Raw genomic sequence first — 21,295 nt, 5'->3', positions numbered from 1 at the left:
CAAACCAAACACGCAATAAAACAAAAAAATTAGGGTTTGTAGAGTATACGCTGCTCAATCAGTTAGGAGGAGGGTAGAACTGAGGGTAATAGGTCATCAGATACGCCTCAATCTCCTCTTCCCTGGACATCCCCTCAGGGGGACCAGATCTGATACGCTTCGCACCAGAGGAGGGCCCTTCTCCGTCGTCATGGGACTCAGGTGGCTTTTTGACAGGCTAAAGTCGTATCACCTAATTATATGGGGCATTTTGTTTGAAAATGAATGCTAAATTTGATTTTTGGGGGCTATTGAAATGTTTTTGAATTTCGGTGAAAAATTGGGAGGGAACAAAGGTGGGGGATAAAAATTTCCCACCTTTTTTCTTGCCAGAAAATTTGGGTGGGAAATCCCACTAAAAACCAAAAAGTACAACTTGTGCAAAAAAGTCAAAAAATAGGACCACATGTATTCCCTCCAAATTACTCCCCTAATTACTTACCCTTACTTTTTCTAAACACCCCATTAAAAATTTTGCCTCGGCCTCCCCAACTACCCCCAAAGTTGCAACAAATGTGGACCGGAGGTAGTACATAATTACTTTTTTCAAAAACGAAACTTATCTTTTATTTTGAGATTATTAATTTATAACTCAAATATCAAACTCTTTTTTTTTAACCTTTAATTAGCTATTAGTCAAAGATTAGCTCATATTATTTTGATTCTTTTATATATTTTTTTAAAGTATGTTATAAAAACTACAAACCGCATTAAAGTGCGGTGCCGTTTGATCTTATTTATTTTGGAAACCACACCAAGCCACAAACTGCGATTTGATCATTTTCAAAAATTGTACCGCAATTTTCAAACCGCACTCTGAAGTCTGAACAGCCCTAAATAGAATATGAGATACTGTATATATTATTCAAACTTAAATTTTTCGAAATTAGTGAACAAAATAGGGCCTAAATAACTCGAGCATGGTCAAAGCAAACCATAGCCTTTGAATTAGTGAACACTAGACCCTAGTGTAGGGTCTACTACCTACACCTCCATGCAAAACGGTACTGTTTTACCCTTCCTCCCACTAACTCCTCACTTCCCATATACTATACACTTGCAAGTTGCTACGGTAACCATCTATACCCCACACACTACATTATGTAAAAAAAAAATTGAATTACCATTCAAATTCTCTCTCTTCATTCTTTTCATTTTATTTCTCCATTTTCTCTCTCATCAAAATCTTCAATATTTGCAAATAAATTTCAGTAAAAAGTTATAATTCTCTATAATAGTCAAGCACAATGTCTAATATATGAGGCAAATTTACACAATCGCTGGAAAAAATACCAAAGCAAAGTCGAAAATCGAAATTGTAAGTGTTTTTGTTGATTTTTGAAATGAAAACACAAGTATAATATCCTAGGTTTTTTTACTGATTTTTGTTACAATTGTGTTTTCATGAAAATAAAAGAAACATCCAGCTTGAAAATGTATCAACATAAGTATGATGATATAATTTTACTTATTTTTGTAAAAAAAAATGGGAAAAAAGTAAATTTGTGGTGTGTTATTAGTTTATAAAATTGTTGGACTCAAAAAGTTAAAAAAAGAGTATAATTGTCCCAAATTTCTAGATGATTTAATCTATTTCATATGAGTATAGATTTGTAAATTTAGTTCGTAGTAGAAAGTTCTATTTTTTATGAATGTTCATTTTCAATTTGGTAAATGTTCATTTATATATTAGTACGATGTTATTCACATGTTAATAGATTATTAATACAATTAATGTTCATTTATATATTAGCACATGATCATTCACATATTAATGTTCGTTCGTTTTATATTTTGAAGTGGGAATTTCTTTGATAAATGATCATTTTTAATTTGTAAATGTTCAATCACATAATATTGTATGATCAAATGCATATTAAGATACATTTATTAGAATTTTGATATATGATAAACATATTTTTATACTACTAATTAAAGCACCCAATTATATCATGAAGTAGTTAATTTTACAGATTTAATAAGGAATTTCAATAGGAGTGTGTGCTATGTTGTAGTTGTCATGGAAATGATTCTTACATACAATTACAATAAGGAGTGTGTGCTACCTTCAAAATTTTTCAATAACAAGTACAAAAATAATAATTTTTATATATTTTTCATCTATGATAATGCTCCTTAATTAAATGTTCAATTATAAATAATTGTATGTTCATTTACAACTATTAAATAATATGTTCAGTTTTGAAATATTATATGTTCATTACAAATATTAAATAAATATGTTCATTTTTGAAATGTTATATGTTCAATTATAAATAATTGTATGTTCATTTACAACCATTAAATAAATATGTTCATTTTGGAAATATTATATGTTCAATTATAAATAATTGTATGTTCATTTTTTAAAAATTATATGTTCAACTATAAAATTATACGAGTATACTGTTTATAATTTTTTTTTTTTAAAATTATAAGCTTCTCATTAAAATCAGAAGCAAGCTTTTATCAACGGTGATATGAGTTTCTTTATATTTTCCTTATTTCTTAATCCTTTGCACTTTCCCCCTCTAACCCACTCAACTAATTAAGCCACAATAACCGTTGTTGCCTCATTGCCCCACGACCACTGCTGTCTCGCTGCCGCCGCTATCATCGCTGCCACATAACCACCATCATCTCGCCACCCCGCTGCCATAACAATTGCAATTTGTTTGTAATTGCTTCGAATAGGCTTGCAATTTGCTTATTGAGTTGATTGCTTGTGAGTTAGGATCATTAATTGTTTTTTTTTTAGTTTTTTTAAACAAAGGATCATCAATTGCTTTATTATAATTGATACCATTGAAATCTCTTCACACTCTTTATTTTATACGAGTATAATAATTTTTACATGGAATCGAAACTCAAAACATTGAATTAACTTGTAATGGTATATAACAAAAAAGAAAAAAGGAAAGTAAACACAAAAAAGAACAAAATGACGTTACTTTGGGAGGGGGGTGTAGTGTAAAATTTTCAATAGCCTTTAAACCAAGAATCACAAAGAAAAAGCCAATAAAGAGGGTTTTCTTTGGCCCAACAAACCACAACATATTCACAGTTGCCTTTGCCACCCCCAAGTCCAATCTACCCCCATTTTTGAAGGTTGCGAAGAGAGAGAAAGTAAGCAAAAAAAAATGAGTGGAGTTGGGAAGAAGATTGCAGATGTCACTTTCAAGGCATCCAAGAATATCGATTGGGATGGCATGTCTAAGCTCATTGTCTCTGAAGCTGCTCGCAAGGAGTTCTTCACTCTTCGTCGTACCTTCGATGAAGTCAACACTCAGCTTCAGACCAAGTTTAGCCAGGTCCGATCTTCGATCTTCGACATTCTAAACCCTAATTTATTGTTTTACCCATTTCTGCTTTTTGTTGATTCGTTGTTATTATTGCGGTTTAGGGAATTTTTTCAATGTTTTGATTAATTGATTGTGATTTTTTTTGACATGGGATCTGGGTTTGTTGTTGTTGTGAAACCCTAATTATTTAATTTGCGATTGTTCTTGATTTGAACCCAGAAATGAATTGATTGCATGATTTTTCGAATAGGTTTTGATGGGATTCTTTTGTTATTGCTGAATAACAATGCATTGGGTACCAAAAGAGGAGGATTGTGATTTGATATTAATAGAGGAGGATTGTGATTTGATTGAATGATTTTTTGGGGTGAAGCTTGATTTATTAGGATAACCTGTAACTCTAGTCTTTTGCTCTAATGAATAAATTCGAACCCCATTGTGCTAGAACCCATCAAAATTCTTAAGGTGGGGTACCACGGTTTATTTACTTCTCACCAAGTACTGGGTCGTTTGGTGTAAATTTTTCATGTATTTTGTTCCGGAATGAAGCGTTGAAGTGTCCATAACCATCTCAGAGTCTAAAGGATAGGATCCCGACACCGTTAAATGATATCAAATGGACTCTGAGTAACATAGCCTCTCACTTCTGTGCATAGTCTGGCTGTATGATTTCAATTGCTTCCTCTGTTAAAACTCAGTCTGCTTTAGGGTTATTGCAAATAAGCTGTAGACGTTACCGTGTGAGCGAGAATATTGTGGCACATTTATTATTGAAAATCATGGAATAGCAGTAATAGATTGTGATCAAGTTTTAGATGAGTATACTTTAGGTTAATATGTATGGGTACTCACGAATTGACATACAGATACGATGATAATATAGCTTTGCTTATGCAGGAACCTGAGCCCATAGACTGGGAGTATTACAGAAAAGGAATTGGCAACAAATTGGTTGATATGTACAAGGAAGCTTATGATGGTACATTTCTGCAATCCTCTAATTATTATTTCTTTTTTCTATCAAGATATATATTTGTTACCTGAAATTCATGTTAGTTTTACATTATAACATGATATTACAGGATTAGTCATAAGACTGCTTAAGGATAGTTTATAGCATGCTCTTTTTGTGTTTCATAGACACTTGTGTCTAGTGTAGGGTAGGAGAGCGGCTATGTTATGCTCTAGTCATAGTATCTTTATTGAAGAACCTTTAAAACTGGGGGAAAAAAATTAACTTTGTGAGAGCATCATTGATCGCAGTACAACAATAGTCTTTAATATTTTCAACTTTTCTTGTCTTTTCTACCTAAAATCATGCTACACCGAATAATCAAATTTGGTTCATGTAGCTGACCCCACTTATGGGATTAAGGCTCTGATTGATTGATTTGTAAGTTTAAGGAGAAGGTACAAGGTCACAAGCATGAGGACATGACTTGTGTCAAAATGAGTAGATAATGTTATTTTTTTTTTTCCATTTGGAATCTTCCATTTGAAAATTGAAAAACTTTAAGCATGAGTATTCAGCTCCTGCTGTGTATCACTTGCCACATAGCACCTTGTCACATATTTAAAGTTGAGATTTGACGGGTGTATACCGGCAAATTAATCAAAATAATTGTAACACAAGCAAGATACTAGGTTGACTCTCAAATTTATTTTGAGTGTTTACACCCTCAAAAATCTTCCTCTAAATGTGTGCCAAGAGGGTATGTTGAGCAGAGAAATTATTAGAAAATCATACTCTGGTTGATTTTGCTTGGGTTTTGGTAATAGTTACTGGATTGGATGTTACTCCCTCCGTTTTTAAATACTTACTCCACTTTCCATTTGCGGCCGTTTATAAATACTTGCTCCATTTCCTTATTTGGAAAGCTTTTACAATATTTAATTAATTTCTCTCACCCTAGTAGACCCAATATACATTCTCTCTCCTCCAATTCTCTCCACTACTTTTGCTTTCTATAATTTTTTATTCTTCCACCAACCTTACTACCTCCATATTTTATTACTTTCTCCAATTTCTCCTAAAACTCCGCGCATGGAGTAATGGAGCAAGTATTTAAAAACAGAGGGAGTAATAGAATGAGTGGAAGCGGATTTAAAGAGGAAGAAAAGAGAAAGTGTTGTGATTGAGAATTATAAGAGTTTGTGGTGAAGGGAAGATGGGGAAATAGTTACTTACGATAAATTTTTTTTTTGAAGGTAAAGAGAAATATTTTTTATCGGGATACCAAGTATAGTATTATGGATATTATTTTTTGACAGAGGGACTATATTCATTGGCTTGAAGCTTTCTATTCCCTTTTTCTGTGTAGCTTTTCTTAGTCGTGAGCTGATTTACATGAGTTCATTTCCAAGATCTACGTTTGGTGTCTTGTAGTGAAGTGATGGTTTCATAATCTGGCATTCTGGCAATTTTGGAGATGGCTAGTTGGAATGTTGGCTGTGTTATGGGGACAAAAGATTTTTTTCCCCTTTCCCTTGCCCAAGATGGGAAAGGTTGTTCTAATGTTCTGAATAAATCTGGGAATTATCTATAATCAATCTATCTATAATAATAATATTATTAAAACTCACGGGGACAACATGCTAACGACATGTGTAACCCATATGCCACTTATGCACTACATGTCATTTTACGTGTCATCCCTCTTCTCTCACCATATTGATGAATTGTATTAATGTTTAGTCTCTAACGAAAACTCTTCATTGGTCTAACTTTAATGCTATAGTGTTTAATTTAATTGAAAAACTTTTCATATTAACCTCTTATTATATTTTCATTTACGGAGTAGTTTTTAATATTGTTCAACATCAACCCTTTTAAACTAATTTGATCAAACGAACTTATGAATTCATGATGATGATGCCCCGGTCAATAACTAGTTGTAGTATAAAACATGTGTCTGGCATTTTCTTTGCAACATTCTTGATGTATGGCTTGATGTTTAATTTTAACTTACCGTTTTTTTTTTGGTTCCCGCAATATGTTTAAACTTGCTAAGATTTTTACCCTAATGTTATATATATTTTTTTTTCTCTCTAGGCATTGAGATTCCAAAGTACGTGGACAAAGTTACACCAGAGTACAAGCCTAAAATTGACGCTCTGGTGAGTGCATTGATCATTCTAGAGTGCATTGATTATTAGGTGTAGTTAGGCAGTGTCATACTCATCTTCATTCAAAGAGACATAAATGCATAATAGCTAATTAACTCTTTATCTTCTGACCCAGCCTAGATTGTGGAAAAAGAACCTCGTATCAATAGATACTACAGGGTTTTTATTCCGTGCTTTTAGCCATTATAATTCTAATGAGTAGTGATGCTCTGATAGTTACCTTGGTGTGTCAAAAGTTGACTTGTGCTCATACGCTGTGATTTCCTGAGAATAATTTCTATTCATGTGCTTTGAAATGGCCAAATTTGATCTTTATGGTTTTTGTTCTTTTCACCTTGAATAAGTAATAATTTCATACAAGGGTTACATGAATCTAGTCATAGGTTTGGATGGTGGATAAAATTATCTTGCAATGGTGATATGGTCATGATCCTATTGGGGTCTCTAGTAAATATTTGCTGCATCAAATCAATTTTATCCATATTTGTCAGAGAAAGCATATTCCAGTATATATTTGCTGCTACAAGGATGAGTATTGCTTAAGATTGTGCTGACCCGTTGTCATGTGTTGTACTGCAGTTGGTGGAGTTGAAAGAAGCAGAACAACAATCTTTGAAAGAGTCTGAAAGATTGGAAAAAGAAATAGCAGATGTGCAGGAGTTGAAGGTAAGGCTATTTCTTTGCAGCTTTGTATTTGCCGAGTACCTATTTTTGAGCCTCTAGAGCTAGTTGTTTTAGGTCTTCTTTTCTCTCCGTGGACTAAGATAAGTTTATTCTCTTTAGAAAAAATTGAGCACCATGACTGCGGATGAGTATTTTGAGAAGCATCCAGAGCTGAGGCAGAAGTTTGATGATGAGATTCGTAATGACTACTGGGGTTATTAATTCTGTGACGATTCTGCAATTCCCTTAGGGTGAACATGTTGAGATCATGGTGATTGATCGATATATTAGCATAATAAAATAACTAATTCTGCTTTTTTGGCGATATGTTTCGTCCCTGTGAAGGATTTTTTTCATTTTTCTCTTATGCTCATGTAATTAGATTGTGAGGTGCTTGCAAGATAAGAGGCCTTGGTATGAAAGAGCGAGCACATTTGTTTGTCTGATGAGCTGAATACCATGTTGGAAGTAATTTTTGAGAACTTATCTTCGCGTTGCGCCTGTTTTTGAAGTTTTGTTGATTTCAATCCTTGTATGCGTTTGTTTCAAAGTTAGGCAAGGTCAATCTAGAACTTATCTCAAGACTATGAAGTAAATAATCACGTTTTTTAATACAAATTCTTGGGGGGTTTGATATAATTTCATAATCACTTGCTACAAATAGTTAAAATTGTAACATTAAGATAAACCACGCATAACATTATAATATTTTAAGAAATGATTAGATTGACAATTTTCTATGTACAATTAGCTATACTATTTTTGTTTGAAATCATTTGCAATGATTTGATATAACGCGTGAATAAAAAATGTCTAATAGTTATAATAAATAATTTAAATAAAGGTAGAATATAAGTCGTGGTGCAGTAATAGCTACTCTATCTCTTGGTTTTTGTGCGAACCCTCCAAGATTTCAACTTTAAATTCACATATGATGTGCGGTTTGATAAGCAAACGAATTGACTCTATTATTTTCTTGTGAAAGTCCGTATCCTTAGTCTCTATTTAGTTACATTATTTGATTGGCACATCATAACGTCATTAGTGGGTTGTGACCATTAATTTTGTTAATGGAAGAGGAAGATTGAATTTATTTTTTAATTTTCATTTGCAAAAATTAGGAAAGAAGCAAAACCAAAATACTTTACAAATTGATAAATTTGTTCTTCAAAACTTTTTTTTAAAAGCAATTTAGTTATAAGGATGTCCCAGTAAAGAAAATGAATCAACTAGCATATAATCACATAAGGCATAACGATGTGTCAATTCAATTATCTGGCTGAGTTCGGTAAAGTTGGATTTAGTCGAATCTATTAATTCGTAAATTATTATGTCCATTAAGAATGAATTTGGTTTTTTCTAATCCGGAATTGTTTGGGTCAACATTTGATACCTTTAGAGTTTAGACGTGACACAATGTAAAAATGTCAACTGAACTTGCATGGCCTTATACGGTTATACCTACCTAGTACCTACCCCTTTCTCTAAATTTACCTAGACAATCAAATTAGCCGCCAGGGCCCATTGTTTTCACTTTCTCCATCCAAAACAAAAAAAAGTATTCATGATTCTGCATTTGTCTATCTGATTCCCAAGATTCTACTGCACTCATTTTTGTAATCACTCCATGAAAAACATTCTTCCTCACCATTCTATTCACCCAAAAATGTCAACTTCTCTTCTAACCCCTTTTAATCTTACCCTCAACACCCAATTTAACACCCATAAATCTTCATCCTTGCAAAACCCTTGTTGCATTACTCATAAATTCATCCCCTCCAAGATTATAAAGCACCCATTTTTCTCCATTTCAATAACAAAAACATCTTCTTTTAATTCTAATTTCAGCAATGCTGCTCATTCTTCTGTAACATCCTTTGTTACAGATGAAGCAGATGATTTAAAACTTGATCAAAATGTTATAAAACAGGAGAAAAAGAGTTTTTGGGGTGCTGTTAGTCTGATAATTGGGACTGCTGTGGGTCCTGGAATGTTAGGTTTACCATCTGCAACAATAAAATCAGGGCCATTACCATCTACTATTGCCATTTTATTTTCATGGGTTTATGTCATTTCTTCAATAATTTTAGTTGCTGAGCTTAGTTTTGCTACAATGGAGGAAGATGGGGTCAAAGAAGTGAGCTTTACTGGGTTAGCAATTAAGGCCTTTGGTACCCATTTTGGTGCATTTGTTTCAGTTGTTTATGCTAGTCTTAGTTTTGCTCTTCTTGTTGCTTGTGTTTCTGGTATTGGTTCTATTGTTTCTCAGTGGTTTCCTAGCTTAAACAATGTAGTATTACATGGGATTTTTCCTTTGTTTCTTGGGAGTATCATTTGGTTCTTCCCATTCCAAATAATCGATTCGACTAATCGATTTCTGTGCTTTATGATGCTGGTTTCTATCATTACTTTGGTGGGTATTGGTGTTTCAGTTGCTAGAGCTAATATTGTAAGCTCATTGTCCTGTTCATCTTGGCATGTTTTCTCTATTTTACCTGCCATTCCTGTCACTGTCCTTACCTTAGGGTTTCATGTTATTACACCTTTTATATGTAAAGTTGCTGGAGATAGTATTGAAGAGGCTCGAAAGGCGATTCTTATTGGTGGGACTGTTCCATTGATTATGGTTTTGGCATGGAATCTTATTGTGTTAGGACTTGCTGGAACTGGAAAAGCTCAATCATCATGTTTACAAGGAGACCCTATCAAATTACTGTTGTCTGTAAAATCTTCTTCTTTGTTTGCTGTTCAAGGATTTGCATTTTCTGCTTTGGCTACTAGCTTCATTGGCTATGCTGTTAGTTTTCCCAAGCAGTTGATTGACACCTTAGAGTTGATTTTTCGGTTTAGTAATTCGGAAAATGAGTTGGATCCTATAGAGTCTACAGGGGAAACTAGGATTGCAAATGCAAGTGATGATTCAATCTTGAGGGGAAATGGTTTCAGGAAATTTGAGAGGCTTGTATCTGTTGCTCTAATTCTTGTTCCAGTTCTTGTTGCTTCCTTCTATCCATCGACGTTCTCAAGGGCTCTCGACTTTGCTGGGGTGTATGCAAATTGTTTTCTGTTTGGTATTCTTCCTCCAGCCATGGCATATATTTATAAATCCAGGAAAAAGTACAGGTACTATCAGTATATTCATTCTTATTTCAAGATATTACTCCGTAATAGCTGTTTTCTGTAAATTTAGAAGGAAAAGCAATTAAAAGGAGAATATGTAATAAAACAGTGGAACTTTAATCTGCTTGATGATACTGTGTTCAGAATCTCAATTAGAATACTGATGAGTTGAGAATTAACACAATGTTATAATCTGCTTGCTGGCTTAGATTTCCTTTGTCCCACTGTTCCTAAAAGTAGGGGTGATAGGATTCCTTGTAACTAGCAATTATGTGTTTTTATGTGTCTTGGAGGTTTGAGGTCTGAGCATATTGTATCCTTATTCGGTTGTTTGCCTATCGAAATTAAAGATATCCTTTATATTGCTAATTGATATGGAGTATAGTGAACAATTCTTGGACTTAGACACAGACCGGTTTTGGGAAATGACACAATTTGGAGTCTCAGTAAATGAGAAAATGAAGTTAGTGATTATGCTGAAATCAAAGGCAGATAAAAGATACCCTGACATGATCAAGTATTGATTCTACCAGAACCACTTTGTCTATGACACTTTTGTTTGGTGTGAGGGTGTAGGGAGCTATGTTTCTCGGACTCGGGTACCCATCCCCGACACGGGTACGTGTCCAAGTGTCCAACTCGGCTATTTTGTGAAAAAATTCTATAATTTTCAACTAAAATGAAGTGTCCATGTGTCATACCTATGTCCGAGGGTCCGACACGGGTACTTGAGGTAAAATGAAGAGTCCGAGTAATATAGGTACTAGGGAGTGTGGTGTTAAGGGTTCATATCATCTTATGTAGTTGCGTTTAGGAATTAGGTTTCCGGTTCAAACAAGGTAGATGGATTTCAAGCTTTCAAGATTATTTTTTAAGTCAAGTTTTCTAGAATGATTAATGGTTCTAAGGCTCTGAAGTTGTTCTGTTTGAATTACAGGTCTTCTTTGCCTGGAGGAAATATGGTGCTTTTCCTCCTCTTTAGCATTGCTGTCATACTGAGCATCTGGCATTAGATAGATGGCCATGATCAAGACTTTGAAGCTCAGATGTATTTTTGTCGCTGATCATAACTCCACCCAATATTAATGGAACTAATTTTAGTTATACGGAGTACATGGCTAATGATGCTCGAGGCTGATCTTGTCTATATCTCAGCAAGGTAACATGACAAATAGTTTTTAGATCTCTTGTAATTGTTGAATTGGAGTGGTAAAATGCCTAACATCCAATAGTTGGAGTAATGGTTGCTCGTGGAATTAGAAATCCTTTGTTTTCTGTTATTACATCTAGCATGTTAGTCAATCGTAGCTCATTAAGTCTAATCCTTGCCACGTTGAGCATCATACCCTTATTACTTGGAATCACTGACTTTTAAACAAGTATATTCATCCCTGCACTTCCTTCCTAGAATTATTATGATAAAAAAAAGGAAACTTTGATGAAAAATAATATTATTCGATCCTTGAAGCATCTTTGTCATGCATTATAATATCTGTACACTGGATTGTTCTAGGATACCTTTTGTTAAAGCCTTAAAGGCGATACACAAACACATAGGGTGTAAATCAAGTTATATGAGGTTATGTCTGTCCTTAGTCCTCAATGTTTGAAGGAGGAGAAGAGCTAGATCCATATTTAAAAGCTACATAAACTCCAATTGCGACGACTGCTGCTACTGCAACTCCTAAACCCACGTTCACCTTCTTATGCACTTGCAATCTTCCCACGGAGCTTCCAAGCCCAAACATGTTATCACCCTTTGCCTGATCATAACTAGTGCTTGCTCCTGCTTTACCATTCTCCGATTTTGGAGCCTTTGGCTTTTCTGCAGCTTGGGCTTCTGATGTCGGCTTTTGAGTAACCTCTGGTTTTGGAGCACCTGAAGATGTTTCTGGCTTCATCTGCTGCTGCTCAGTCTGGGGGGAGACTTTTTTCGGCATGGTAACATGAAGGTGGCCGCCACTGAACTTTGCTCGAATGTCATTTATGTCGCAGCCTTGTGGTACCCTTGTTTCCTTGACAAAACGGTTTCTTTTGGTTCCATCTGCAGTTGCCGGCTTCTCTCCGCTTACTTTGAGAACTCCAAGATTATTGACTTGAACCCTTAGTTGATCTTTCTTGAAATCTATGCAATTAGAGATATAATGAAAAGATTCAAGTCATATTAGTATGTTAACATTCATACAAAAAAAGGAGAAGAAATTACCAAAAAAGAAGCTACTAGTGAGAATAAAGACATACCAGGAAGATGGAAGTCTAAAGTTTCAACACCTTCCTCTTTCTTCCATTCACAGTAAGGTTCAAAATCAATGTAAGTTGGCGATGCAATAGTCGCAGTCTTGGTTTTGCTTGCCATTGGCTTTGGTTGTTTGTAGCTTTCGTGTATGCAACAAGAACGAGTTGTGAAGATATAGCTAATTGTGAGGATATGCTGATTGAAAAACGCCCCGAACCCCTTATATAGGTATGGTTTAAAAGAGCATCTCTTTAGTCTTCTGTTAAGATTTCCCCTGAAAGGAATTATTCTTGTTTGCTTTCTTGAGTTTTAAGTTGCTTTATATCTTTTGCTGAAATAAGCTGACTTTCTTCTGCAAAGGCATACTATATTCCTTTTGCATACTAACTTTCTAGATTTCTTTGCATATAGAATTTTCTTGTTAATCACACGTTTCCTGTTGCAAACCCATGGACCGCGGTTGCTTCTGATTTTATAATTGGTTAAAAAGGTTATGCATTAAACATATACTTAATCAGATTATGATAATTAATTACTACACAATACTATTGTTAATTTAGGGGAATCAGATAGCTTTTTCAAACTTTAATATATGTGACTAATGATTTTGTAAACTCAAATTACCTCATAGAGTTCTCATGTGTATTACTAAGAATCTACTCTGTTTGACTTAAATCTTTAAGAGTTTAGCAATGTGACTAATACTGCTACTTCAATTCTAAGCTCTAACCCAAGCTCTCTATAGTAAAGAAGGTATATCCATTGCTCATTGGAGGTGACTTTTAACATTCTTGGGATAACTTCTAGGATTTTGGATGATTGTTGATGTCATTAGGATAACGATTTTGGTCGATCCATCTTTGGTTTAATCTCATAAACGTGAACAGTTTGGCCTTGTTTGGTAATTAGTTGGTAGCTGGTTAATATAACTGATTGTATTAGCTTGTTTGACCATTTGTTGCATTAGATGCTTTGATTAACTACTAGTATTTAAAATTACCTATTTTACCAATCACCAAAGTAACTTATGGCAAGAATTGCTCCAATACCTGTTCGTGTTACATATTAATATATTATCTAACACGAACATTTTATTTTAATCCCAACCGAAGTAACACAACTATACTCTTGGCGGATCTTAGCTAGTCTAGTTATTGATAATTGAACGGGTAGTGCCAAGTTCGTTGAGCATGGTTGTTCTTGGAAAGACAGGACAATAGTTAAGCTGATCCTCAGACAGCACAGTGCCATATAAGCTGAGATGCACACCGTTGTTCCAATCGCCAATACCAGTTGATACAAATTAGTAATTGTATCTAAATTCAATCTAATGAGATTAACTAAGCGATATAGCACGTATCTTCAAGACAAATGGTAGCCTACTAATCTATTTCTTCTATTATCAATCAGTTACACTCTTGTGAAGATTCTACTGTCTTATTTAGTTGAACATAGAATTTTTCATGAAAGAACTGCTAAAATATCTACTAAAAGTTGTTCCTCTAATCAACAAGCCTCTGAAGGTGGTTCTGTTTTTTATTTTTTTCCCAACACTTACATCATTCTAAAAATATAAAATACATGGCTAACGAGATCTGTTCTAGGGGGATCATGCATAATTTGTAACCGTGAATTGCTTTTTATCTTGAGGGTGCTTCGAGTTATTTGGAGACTTATTGAATGATATATGAGCTTGGACATAAGTCTTATTTGCATTTCCTATCGTTGAAACAATGTATCATGTATGAATCTTGAATTTGTCGTTACTCGTTACTATAGACTAGCATAAACAATAGGAAATGCAAAAGCAGTTTAACAATTTGGATCTAAAATGTTACTGAAAGGAACACAAATCCTTAGAATTTTCATCAATTTATGTACCAAAGTTTACATTTATTCATGCCTGGAAAAGTGGAAATCTATCATCTATACATTTGTCCAAGCTCATATGTGAATCCTCCCAACCCAATATAAAAGAGATTAATATACAGCAGTTCGAGTTTAGATAAGTCCTGCATCATCCATAAAGGATGGAGAAGAGATGCTATTAGACCCATATTTAGAAGCCACGAAAGCCCCGATTGCTATCATTGTCACTGCTGCAATTCCGAATCCCAAAGCAAACTTCTTACTTCTTTGCAGCCTTTGCATTATTCCATGCTCAAACATTTGATCAGCCTTTGGCTGTGCATAAGTACTTGTCCCGGCCATTGCACCATGCTCTGTACTAGTACTCTTTGCCTTCTGATCATCTGATACCGTGGCTGCCTCAGCTTTCGGCTTTTTATCAGTAACCTCTGGTTGAGGAGGAGCTGTCAGTCTTGATGCAGGCTGCTGCTTGGTGCCTTGAGGAGTTTTAGGTGAAACTTTCTTAGGCATCGTAATGTGAAGGCTTCCATCAGTGAACTTGGCTCGAACATCATTCATATCACAACCTTCTGGTAATTTTTCTTCCTTGAGAAAACGACTCTTCTTTGTTCCATCTTTGGTTAATGGTCTTTCGCCGCTTATTTTGAGGACTCCATCTTTACTAACTTGCACCCTGAGTTGGTTTTTCTTGAAGTCTATATGCACATATAAAAGAAATGAGTATCTATGCTCTTGCTAAATTGATTCCATTCAAATAAAAAAACAAACTTGTCACCTTTGTTATGCAATGTTTGTGTTTTCGAAACAAAATATAAAAGCAGAACAAAGAAGTAGATAATTTTGACTATACCTGGAAGATGGATGATCAAAGTGTCAAGACCTTCCTCTTTCTGCCATTCGAAAGCAGGGTTATATTCGACGTAAGAAGGTGTAGTCTTGGATTTGTTCGCCGCCATTCTTTGTGTCAAGTTAGCTTATACTATATGTTACTACAATGTATGTTACAAATGTTGAAAGAAGGATGATATATTGTGTGGATATTCAAGGAAGAATGCCATAATGTTGTTTATATAGGTGATGATATGAAAGGCATCTTATTAAGTTTATATTTTTAGATTAGGATTTCCTGCAGAATGATTATACCTCTTTGCTTTCTTGACTTTAAAGTTGCTGTATGAATTTGCCTATGTTGTATTATGTAGCAAGTAGCATGTTGCCTTGTTATAGAAATATAAGTAAAACACTAAAAACACATTTTCATCTAATCTGAAAATAATTAATTAAGTACTTATGTCCTAGCTATTAGGTACACAGGTTCCGGTTAGGGCCCAAAAAGCTTTTTTGTAAAATTTGTTATCTTCCTTTTAAGTTCCATTGCACTTTTGTTATAATTATATGTAGGTTCAAAACTAGGTCAAGGTCAAGTTAATATCAGCTCAAGTCTATTATATTCGGTTTGGCTTAATTCGACTGGGTTCAATATGGGTGTTGACTGAGTTAATTACGGGTCGAATGACTTTGTGGTTGGGCTGATTTCGGTTTAGTTTTATTAGGATAAGCTAAGGTTGAATCTATATTTGGTCCATTCCAATTTAGGTTCTTTTCAAATTTAGCTGAATTTAGATTGGATAGACAAATTTAATATTCAAATAAGGTCTTTTTTAAACCAAAGTAATTGTTAGTTATAATCTTGTTATTTGGTCATTATCAGTTCATTCATGTGTCATTTTTCATATCGTGTCATAAACATTAATTGGTTTTCTCATTAAATTAGTTCTTATATCAGTGTATCTTTAAGCCAAATCGAAGTCGAATCATTGATGACGGCCTATTATATCTATATAAGTGAGGCGATAAGTAATGAAATAACGACAAACTGATAGATGATAGCACAAAAATGGTCGAGTTATGTTAAAAGAAATAAGCAAGTCCTAGTTTATAGCGTAGATAAAAAAATAAAAAAACTTATGTTTATCAAATGATATTTTAGTATATAGGTTGCATTGAAATAATATGTGTTTTTTTATGAAAAAAAAAAACATTTTTACAATTTGTAGGACATTGTGACAAGTTGGACAAAACTTTTAGGAAAAATTGTCAAAAATAATACAACCTTTGAGCGGTCCGCCAAAAACAAGTTAACCTTTAGATTATTTTTGAATAATACAACCTTTTGAGGGTATCCGCTTTAAACGAGTCATTTCACCCACAACCTTAAGAACCGGTTAATTAACTCTTAATTAAAAGTTTCATTACAAATAAAAACTTTAACTATGGTAATTAATAATACAAATAATTAAAATCTTAAAAAAAAAAACCACCTCCACCACCACAGCCACCCCCTTCCTATTCCCCGGTGAGCTGCCAGCCCAGAACTCCAGCGCCGGCCCCTCCCCCGGCGCCGGCGACGACCCCTTCTCCATCCCGCACGTTGCTATCCCTTTCTCTCTCTTCTCTCTTTCCCTTCAAAACCACCAGTCCACCATCATCGGAACCTTCTCTCCCCCACAAAACCACCTAAAACCCATCCCCCACCCTCGAAAAACTCAAACCCAACCTCCCTAGGGTTTCGCTCAAGCTTTTTCGGGGGTGGGGGATGGGTTTTAGATTGTTTTTGAGGGAAGGAAGGTTTCGGTGATGGTTGTTTTGTGGGGAATAGAGAAGGGAGCGAGGTGCGGGATGGGGGGTTGGCGCCAGCGCCGGGGGAGGGCGGATCTGGGTTCGGCCGGCGCCGGTTGCTGGGTGGGCAGTTAGCCGGGGAAGGGGATGGCTGGTGGAGGAGGTGCCTGGTGGAGGAGGAGGTCGGTGATTTTTTTTTTTTTAAAAAAATAAATTAATAATTAATAATCTTTATCTTAAATTAAAAACATTAAATAAATATTTAAAAATCAATTTAAATTATCAAACCAATAAGATTATGATATGTGTCTTATTTAACCAGTTAATTAGGTCACTAACCGGTCATAACTTGTTTAAAGCGAATACCCTTAAAAGGTTGTATTATTCAGAAATAATCGAAAGGTTGACTTGTTTTTGGCGGACCGCTCAAAGGTTGTATTATTTTTGACAATTTTTCCAAACTTTTACCGTTAACTCCTATTCACCTTCTTCTTCATATTCATCTTCTTCCTCTTGTTCATATTTTTTCTTCCCAGCACCTTCCTTAATCTTCTTCCTCCAATCTCTACCTACTTTCATCTTCTCTGTCAAGTCAGTTCAACTCTATTTTTGCCGGTAAAAGGCAAAATTAAATAAAAATCCTGATAAAGTAGGAGAAATTAGTGGCATGGTTAACTCTAAAGGGTAGGTGAGTTTTCCTCCCTCCAATGAATTCGACTTAGCACTACCATTTCCGGCGACTTGGCCGCAAAAACCTGAATAACAAAGTGAAAATAAGTTTTTCTTTCTCCATTGATTTTGACTTGATATTGTAAGTAGCACTGTCAAAACGGTTTGACAGTTCGGTTTCGGTTCGGTTTGAAATCAGTTCGGTATTTAATCGGGTCGGTTTGGAATCGGTTTAATTGTCTCAAGGGTCGGTTTTGGTTCGGTTTAAATAGTTATCGGTTCGATTCGGTTTCGGTTTATTCTTAAGCGCTTTTAATTCGGTTCGGGTTGTAAACAGTCCGGGTAGTTAACGGTTCGGTGCAGACCGATTGGGTTTGTTAACGGTGCGGTGTAAACGGTTTTTATCCTGGTTCAAACAGTTTTGGGTTGGAAACGGTTTCGGGTTAGAAACAGTTCGGTTCTTTTTTGGTTCAGTTTATAACTGGTTCGGTTCTTTTTCGGTTCAGCTTTTAACTGGTTCGGTTCTTTTTCGGTTCAGTTTATAACTGGTTCGGTTCTTCGATGGTTTAACCACTTTGACGTTATTCATATCGATTCCATTTCAAGTTTACTAAATTACGGTTCGGGTCGGTTTTCGGTTTCAAAAAATAAATTGTTTATCGAGTTGTTTGAATTCGGGCAGTTAAATGGTTTTGCTTTGAAATTTGATAGTACTTGCTAACCTTTTGCGTTCACAAGTTTTATATAAAGTCGCGAATCATTTCATATTTAGGTATCATATTATAAACAAATTCTCATTGATTTTATAAATACATTTTATGTTCTGTTTCAAGTTTAGTCATATTGATCTTACTAGTTATATTCCCGTCAAAAAAAAAAGTTTGTAAACGGTTCGATTTAATTATATTCCCGTCAAAAAAAAATCCATTTAATTATATAAAAAAGTTTGTAAACGGTTCGATTTAGAAGCGGTTTGGTTCATAAACGGTTCGATTTATAACCAGTTCGGTTTACAATAAGTTCGATTTTTAAATGGTTCGGTGCAAACGGGTAGCAGTTTGCTAACAGTTCGGTGTAAACGGTTTTTTTGCCAGTTTAAACGGTTTCGGGTTGGAACCGGTTTCGGGTTAGATATGGTTCGGTTCTTTTTCGATTCGTTTTCTTTCAGTTCGGTTTATATTTGGTTCGGTTTGTTAACGGGTTCGGTTCTTATACGGTTTAACATTATTCGGGTTGATTCGGTTTCGGGTTTACTGAAATACGGTTCGGGTCGGTTTTCGGTTTCAAAAAAATCGGTTTTTAATCGGTTCGGTTCTCATTTGGGTCGGCCGGTTTTGGGCAGTTAAACGATTTCGGTTTGAAATTTGACAGCACTGATCGTAAGTGAAAAGGTGTACTTTCCACTATTAAATTTGAAAGTTGAAGAAGGAGAGAGAAAACAACAAAAGGTTGAAGGAGGAGAGAGAAAACAACAGTTAACCAATCACATTAGATGTAATTTACATATATACTCCTTGATAAATAAACTTGTATTTTCTTGTTAAAAATAGAATTTTCGTAATGATTATTTAAACAAACAACTACATGAATTGAAGTAATTATGCTTAAGTAAAAAAGGATGGTCAATAATAGGTTGGGTTTAAAAATTATGTTTGGTTAGAATTCCTGTCGGGTTAAAATGATCAGGTTGCGCGGGTTAATATCAAGTTGGGTCAAAATAGATCATATTGAATCTCATATTTGTCGAGTTGATTTCAGATCGAATTGAGTTCAAGTACGGTTAAGCCGGTGTCGGTTTGAATTCAAGCTGGGTTAAGACGGTGCTAGGTTAGGTTCACGTCGGGTCAAATTGGTGTCGGGCTAAGTTCAAATTGGACCAAATACAAATTTGAGTTGAATTAGGTTGGTTACAGATCGAGTTTAGGGTTCTAAATTTCTTGAGTCAAATCAGGTCGGTTACAGTTCAAATTTTTTCTTTTTTCCTTTAAAGTCGATTGAGTCGGTTTTGAGTTTTGACACCTAACAATCAACCATGTTGCAAAAGTGTACTTGAAAGAGCCATAGTATAAATATAATTGCACAACCATGTCCAATCCTTTGGATCTAAAATACTTGAGCACATAGAATATTAAAATTATAGAAATTTCATCAATTTATCCAGTATCCTTTATTCAAGCTATAAATCTTTATGTACACTTAGTTAACATTATATACAGTTTATATAGAAGAATTAGGATTAGTCAGTTTGCATTAAACCTTACTCCTTACTAAACAAAGAAGGAGAAGAACTGCCATCAGACCCAAATTTAGAAGCCACAATAGCTCCAATTGCTACCATTGACACAACCGCGATTCCAAAACCTAAGGCCACCTTATTACTTCTTCCTTGTAGCTTTTGTTTGATGCTTCCATTCTCACCTTTTGGCTTATCATAACCACTACTTGTCTCGGCCATTTTACCATCTTTAGTACTTGTAGTTATACCCTTTGGTGTTTGATCCTTGGTAATCGAGGCGGCCTCAGCTTTCGGCTTTTGATAGTCATTAGTAACCTCAGCCTTCGGCTTTTGATCTTGGATGACTTGAGGAGCTGGTGGTGTAGTAACTACTTTCTTTGGCATTGTGATATTTAGGCGGCCGTTAACAAACTTGGCTCGAATCTCGTTTACATCACAGCCCTCTGGAACTTTAGTTTCGTTTACAAAACGGCTCTTCTTTGTTCCATTTCCATTTGTTGGTCTTTCTCCATTTATTTTGAGGACTCCATCTTTGTTAACTTGCACCCTCAATTGTTCTTTCTTAAAGTCTGTATATATTCATGCAAATTCATACCAATTAAAAAAAAAAAATATTAATTAGATAAATTAAATTTCTTTTTTCTTTGAGTATGCAAATTATCATTAAATTAGTAAATTAATACACATGCGAGAATAATAACTTTATTTTATTTTATTTTATTTTATTTTATTTCATTATTATTATTTTTATTATGGGACAAAGAGAGTATATTAATACACATGCGAGAATAATAATTTTTTTTTTTTATTATGGGACAAAGAGATTTTATTATGGAACAAACCGACAAAGAGAGTATATTAATACACATGCGAACAATTCAAAAGCTAGATAATAAATAAAACAAAAAAAAAAAGAAAAAAAAGTAGCAATGCAAATATTAGAAAGGTATGACAATACCAGGAAGATGGATGATCAAAGTTTCAAGTCCTTCCTCTTTCACCAAATCACAAGCAGGTTCGAAATCGACGTAAGAAGGTGATGCAGGGGTTGAGGTCTTGGTTTTGATTGCCATTTATTTTCTCAAGTTATCTTAGCTTATTCAATATCTATTAAGTGTAGGATGGTTGTTTGCAAATCAAGGGAAAGCCCTCTTCTTTATTTATACAGGTGTTGATATGAAGGGCATCTTTAGTTCTTTAATTTGAGATATCCTATTTATAAATTATTCTTCTTTGCTTTCTTGAGTTGTAAGTTGCTTTATGTCTATGCCTATGTTATGTAAAAGTTCCTGTTGTGAAGATAAGGCATAAATAAATACTTATCTTTGTAATTTGATTTCAGTTTTGTGTACTTAATTAATCAGTAAGTTTTAATATCTTTTAAATTATAAAAGATTCTTTGATCTTTCTTCCTAA

General features: G+C 34.6%; 5 protein-coding genes across 5 annotated transcripts; 2 read left to right on the top strand and 3 right to left on the bottom strand.

Moving 5' to 3' along the window:
- The first annotated feature begins 3,091 nt into the window (after positions 1 to 3,091).
- Positions 3,092 to 7,616, top strand: LOC145597575 (ATP synthase subunit d, mitochondrial). The gene is made up of 5 exons (XM_081653774.1): positions 3,092 to 3,350; positions 4,239 to 4,320; positions 6,394 to 6,458; positions 7,047 to 7,133; positions 7,251 to 7,616. Exons 1-5 carry the CDS (start codon positions 3,180 to 3,182, stop codon positions 7,350 to 7,352), a joined length of 507 nt encoding a protein of 168 aa, XP_081509900.1. The 5' UTR covers positions 3,092 to 3,179; the 3' UTR covers positions 7,353 to 7,616.
- Positions 7,617 to 8,757: 1,141 nt separating this feature from the next.
- On the top strand, positions 8,758 to 11,263 carry LOC145599407 (uncharacterized). Its single transcript, XM_081655796.1, has 2 exons — positions 8,758 to 10,253; positions 11,188 to 11,263. Exons 1-2 carry the CDS (start codon positions 8,758 to 8,760, stop codon positions 11,261 to 11,263), a joined length of 1,572 nt encoding a protein of 523 aa, XP_081511922.1.
- Positions 11,264 to 11,679: 416 nt separating this feature from the next.
- LOC145599305 (uncharacterized) lies at positions 11,680 to 12,665 on the bottom strand. The gene is made up of 2 exons (XM_081655703.1): positions 12,492 to 12,665; positions 11,680 to 12,375 (listed from the first exon to the last, which is right to left on the bottom strand). The coding sequence occupies exons 1-2, from the start codon at positions 12,604 to 12,606 to the stop codon at positions 11,843 to 11,845; spliced, it is 648 nt and encodes a 215-aa protein (XP_081511829.1). The 5' UTR covers positions 12,607 to 12,665; the 3' UTR covers positions 11,680 to 11,842.
- A 1,655-nt stretch (positions 12,666 to 14,320) lies between these two features.
- LOC145599345 (uncharacterized) lies at positions 14,321 to 15,377 on the bottom strand. The gene is made up of 2 exons (XM_081655741.1): positions 15,206 to 15,377; positions 14,321 to 15,050 (listed from the first exon to the last, which is right to left on the bottom strand). Exons 1-2 carry the CDS (start codon positions 15,309 to 15,311, stop codon positions 14,488 to 14,490), a joined length of 669 nt encoding a protein of 222 aa, XP_081511867.1. The 5' UTR covers positions 15,312 to 15,377; the 3' UTR covers positions 14,321 to 14,487.
- A 4,409-nt stretch (positions 15,378 to 19,786) lies between these two features.
- Positions 19,787 to 21,034, bottom strand: LOC145599052 (uncharacterized). The gene is made up of 2 exons (XM_081655465.1): positions 20,838 to 21,034; positions 19,787 to 20,448 (listed from the first exon to the last, which is right to left on the bottom strand). Exons 1-2 carry the CDS (start codon positions 20,950 to 20,952, stop codon positions 19,901 to 19,903), a joined length of 663 nt encoding a protein of 220 aa, XP_081511591.1. The 5' UTR covers positions 20,953 to 21,034; the 3' UTR covers positions 19,787 to 19,900.
- Positions 21,035 to 21,295: the final 261 nt, after the last annotated feature.

Source organism: Chenopodium album, chromosome 20 (assembly GCF_948465745.1).
Source record: "Chenopodium album chromosome 20, dcCheAlbu1.1, whole genome shotgun sequence".
In the NCBI taxonomy this organism is placed as follows: Eukaryota; Viridiplantae; Streptophyta; class Magnoliopsida; order Caryophyllales; family Amaranthaceae; genus Chenopodium; species Chenopodium album.
Note: the sequence above shows the minus strand (reverse complement) of the source record. Positions and strands in the feature narration are given on the sequence as shown.

Coding starts and splice junctions, on each gene's coding strand:
- LOC145597575 (XM_081653774.1), top strand. CDS start 3,180: ATGAGTGGAGTTGGGAAGAAGATTGCAGATGTCACTTTCAAGGCATCC. Junction 4,321..6,393: donor GTACAAGGAAGCTTATGATG/GTACATTTCTGC, acceptor TTTTCTCTCTAG/GCATTGAGATTCCAAAGTAC. Junction 7,134..7,250: donor CAGATGTGCAGGAGTTGAAG/GTAAGGCTATTT, acceptor TATTCTCTTTAG/AAAAAATTGAGCACCATGAC.
- LOC145599407 (XM_081655796.1), top strand. CDS start 8,758: ATGAAAAACATTCTTCCTCACCATTCTATTCACCCAAAAATGTCAACT. Junction 10,254..11,187: donor AAATCCAGGAAAAAGTACAG/GTACTATCAGTA, acceptor TTTGAATTACAG/GTCTTCTTTGCCTGGAGGAA.
- LOC145599305 (XM_081655703.1), bottom strand. CDS start 12,606: ATGGCAAGCAAAACCAAGACTGCGACTATTGCATCGCCAACTTACATT. Junction 12,376..12,491: donor TTTAGACTTCCATCTTCCTG/GTATGTCTTTAT, acceptor CTAATTGCATAG/ATTTCAAGAAAGATCAACTA.
- LOC145599345 (XM_081655741.1), bottom strand. CDS start 15,311: ATGGCGGCGAACAAATCCAAGACTACACCTTCTTACGTCGAATATAAC. Junction 15,051..15,205: donor TTTGATCATCCATCTTCCAG/GTATAGTCAAAA, acceptor ATGTGCATATAG/ACTTCAAGAAAAACCAACTC.
- LOC145599052 (XM_081655465.1), bottom strand. CDS start 20,952: ATGGCAATCAAAACCAAGACCTCAACCCCTGCATCACCTTCTTACGTC. Junction 20,449..20,837: donor TTTGATCATCCATCTTCCTG/GTATTGTCATAC, acceptor GAATATATACAG/ACTTTAAGAAAGAACAATTG.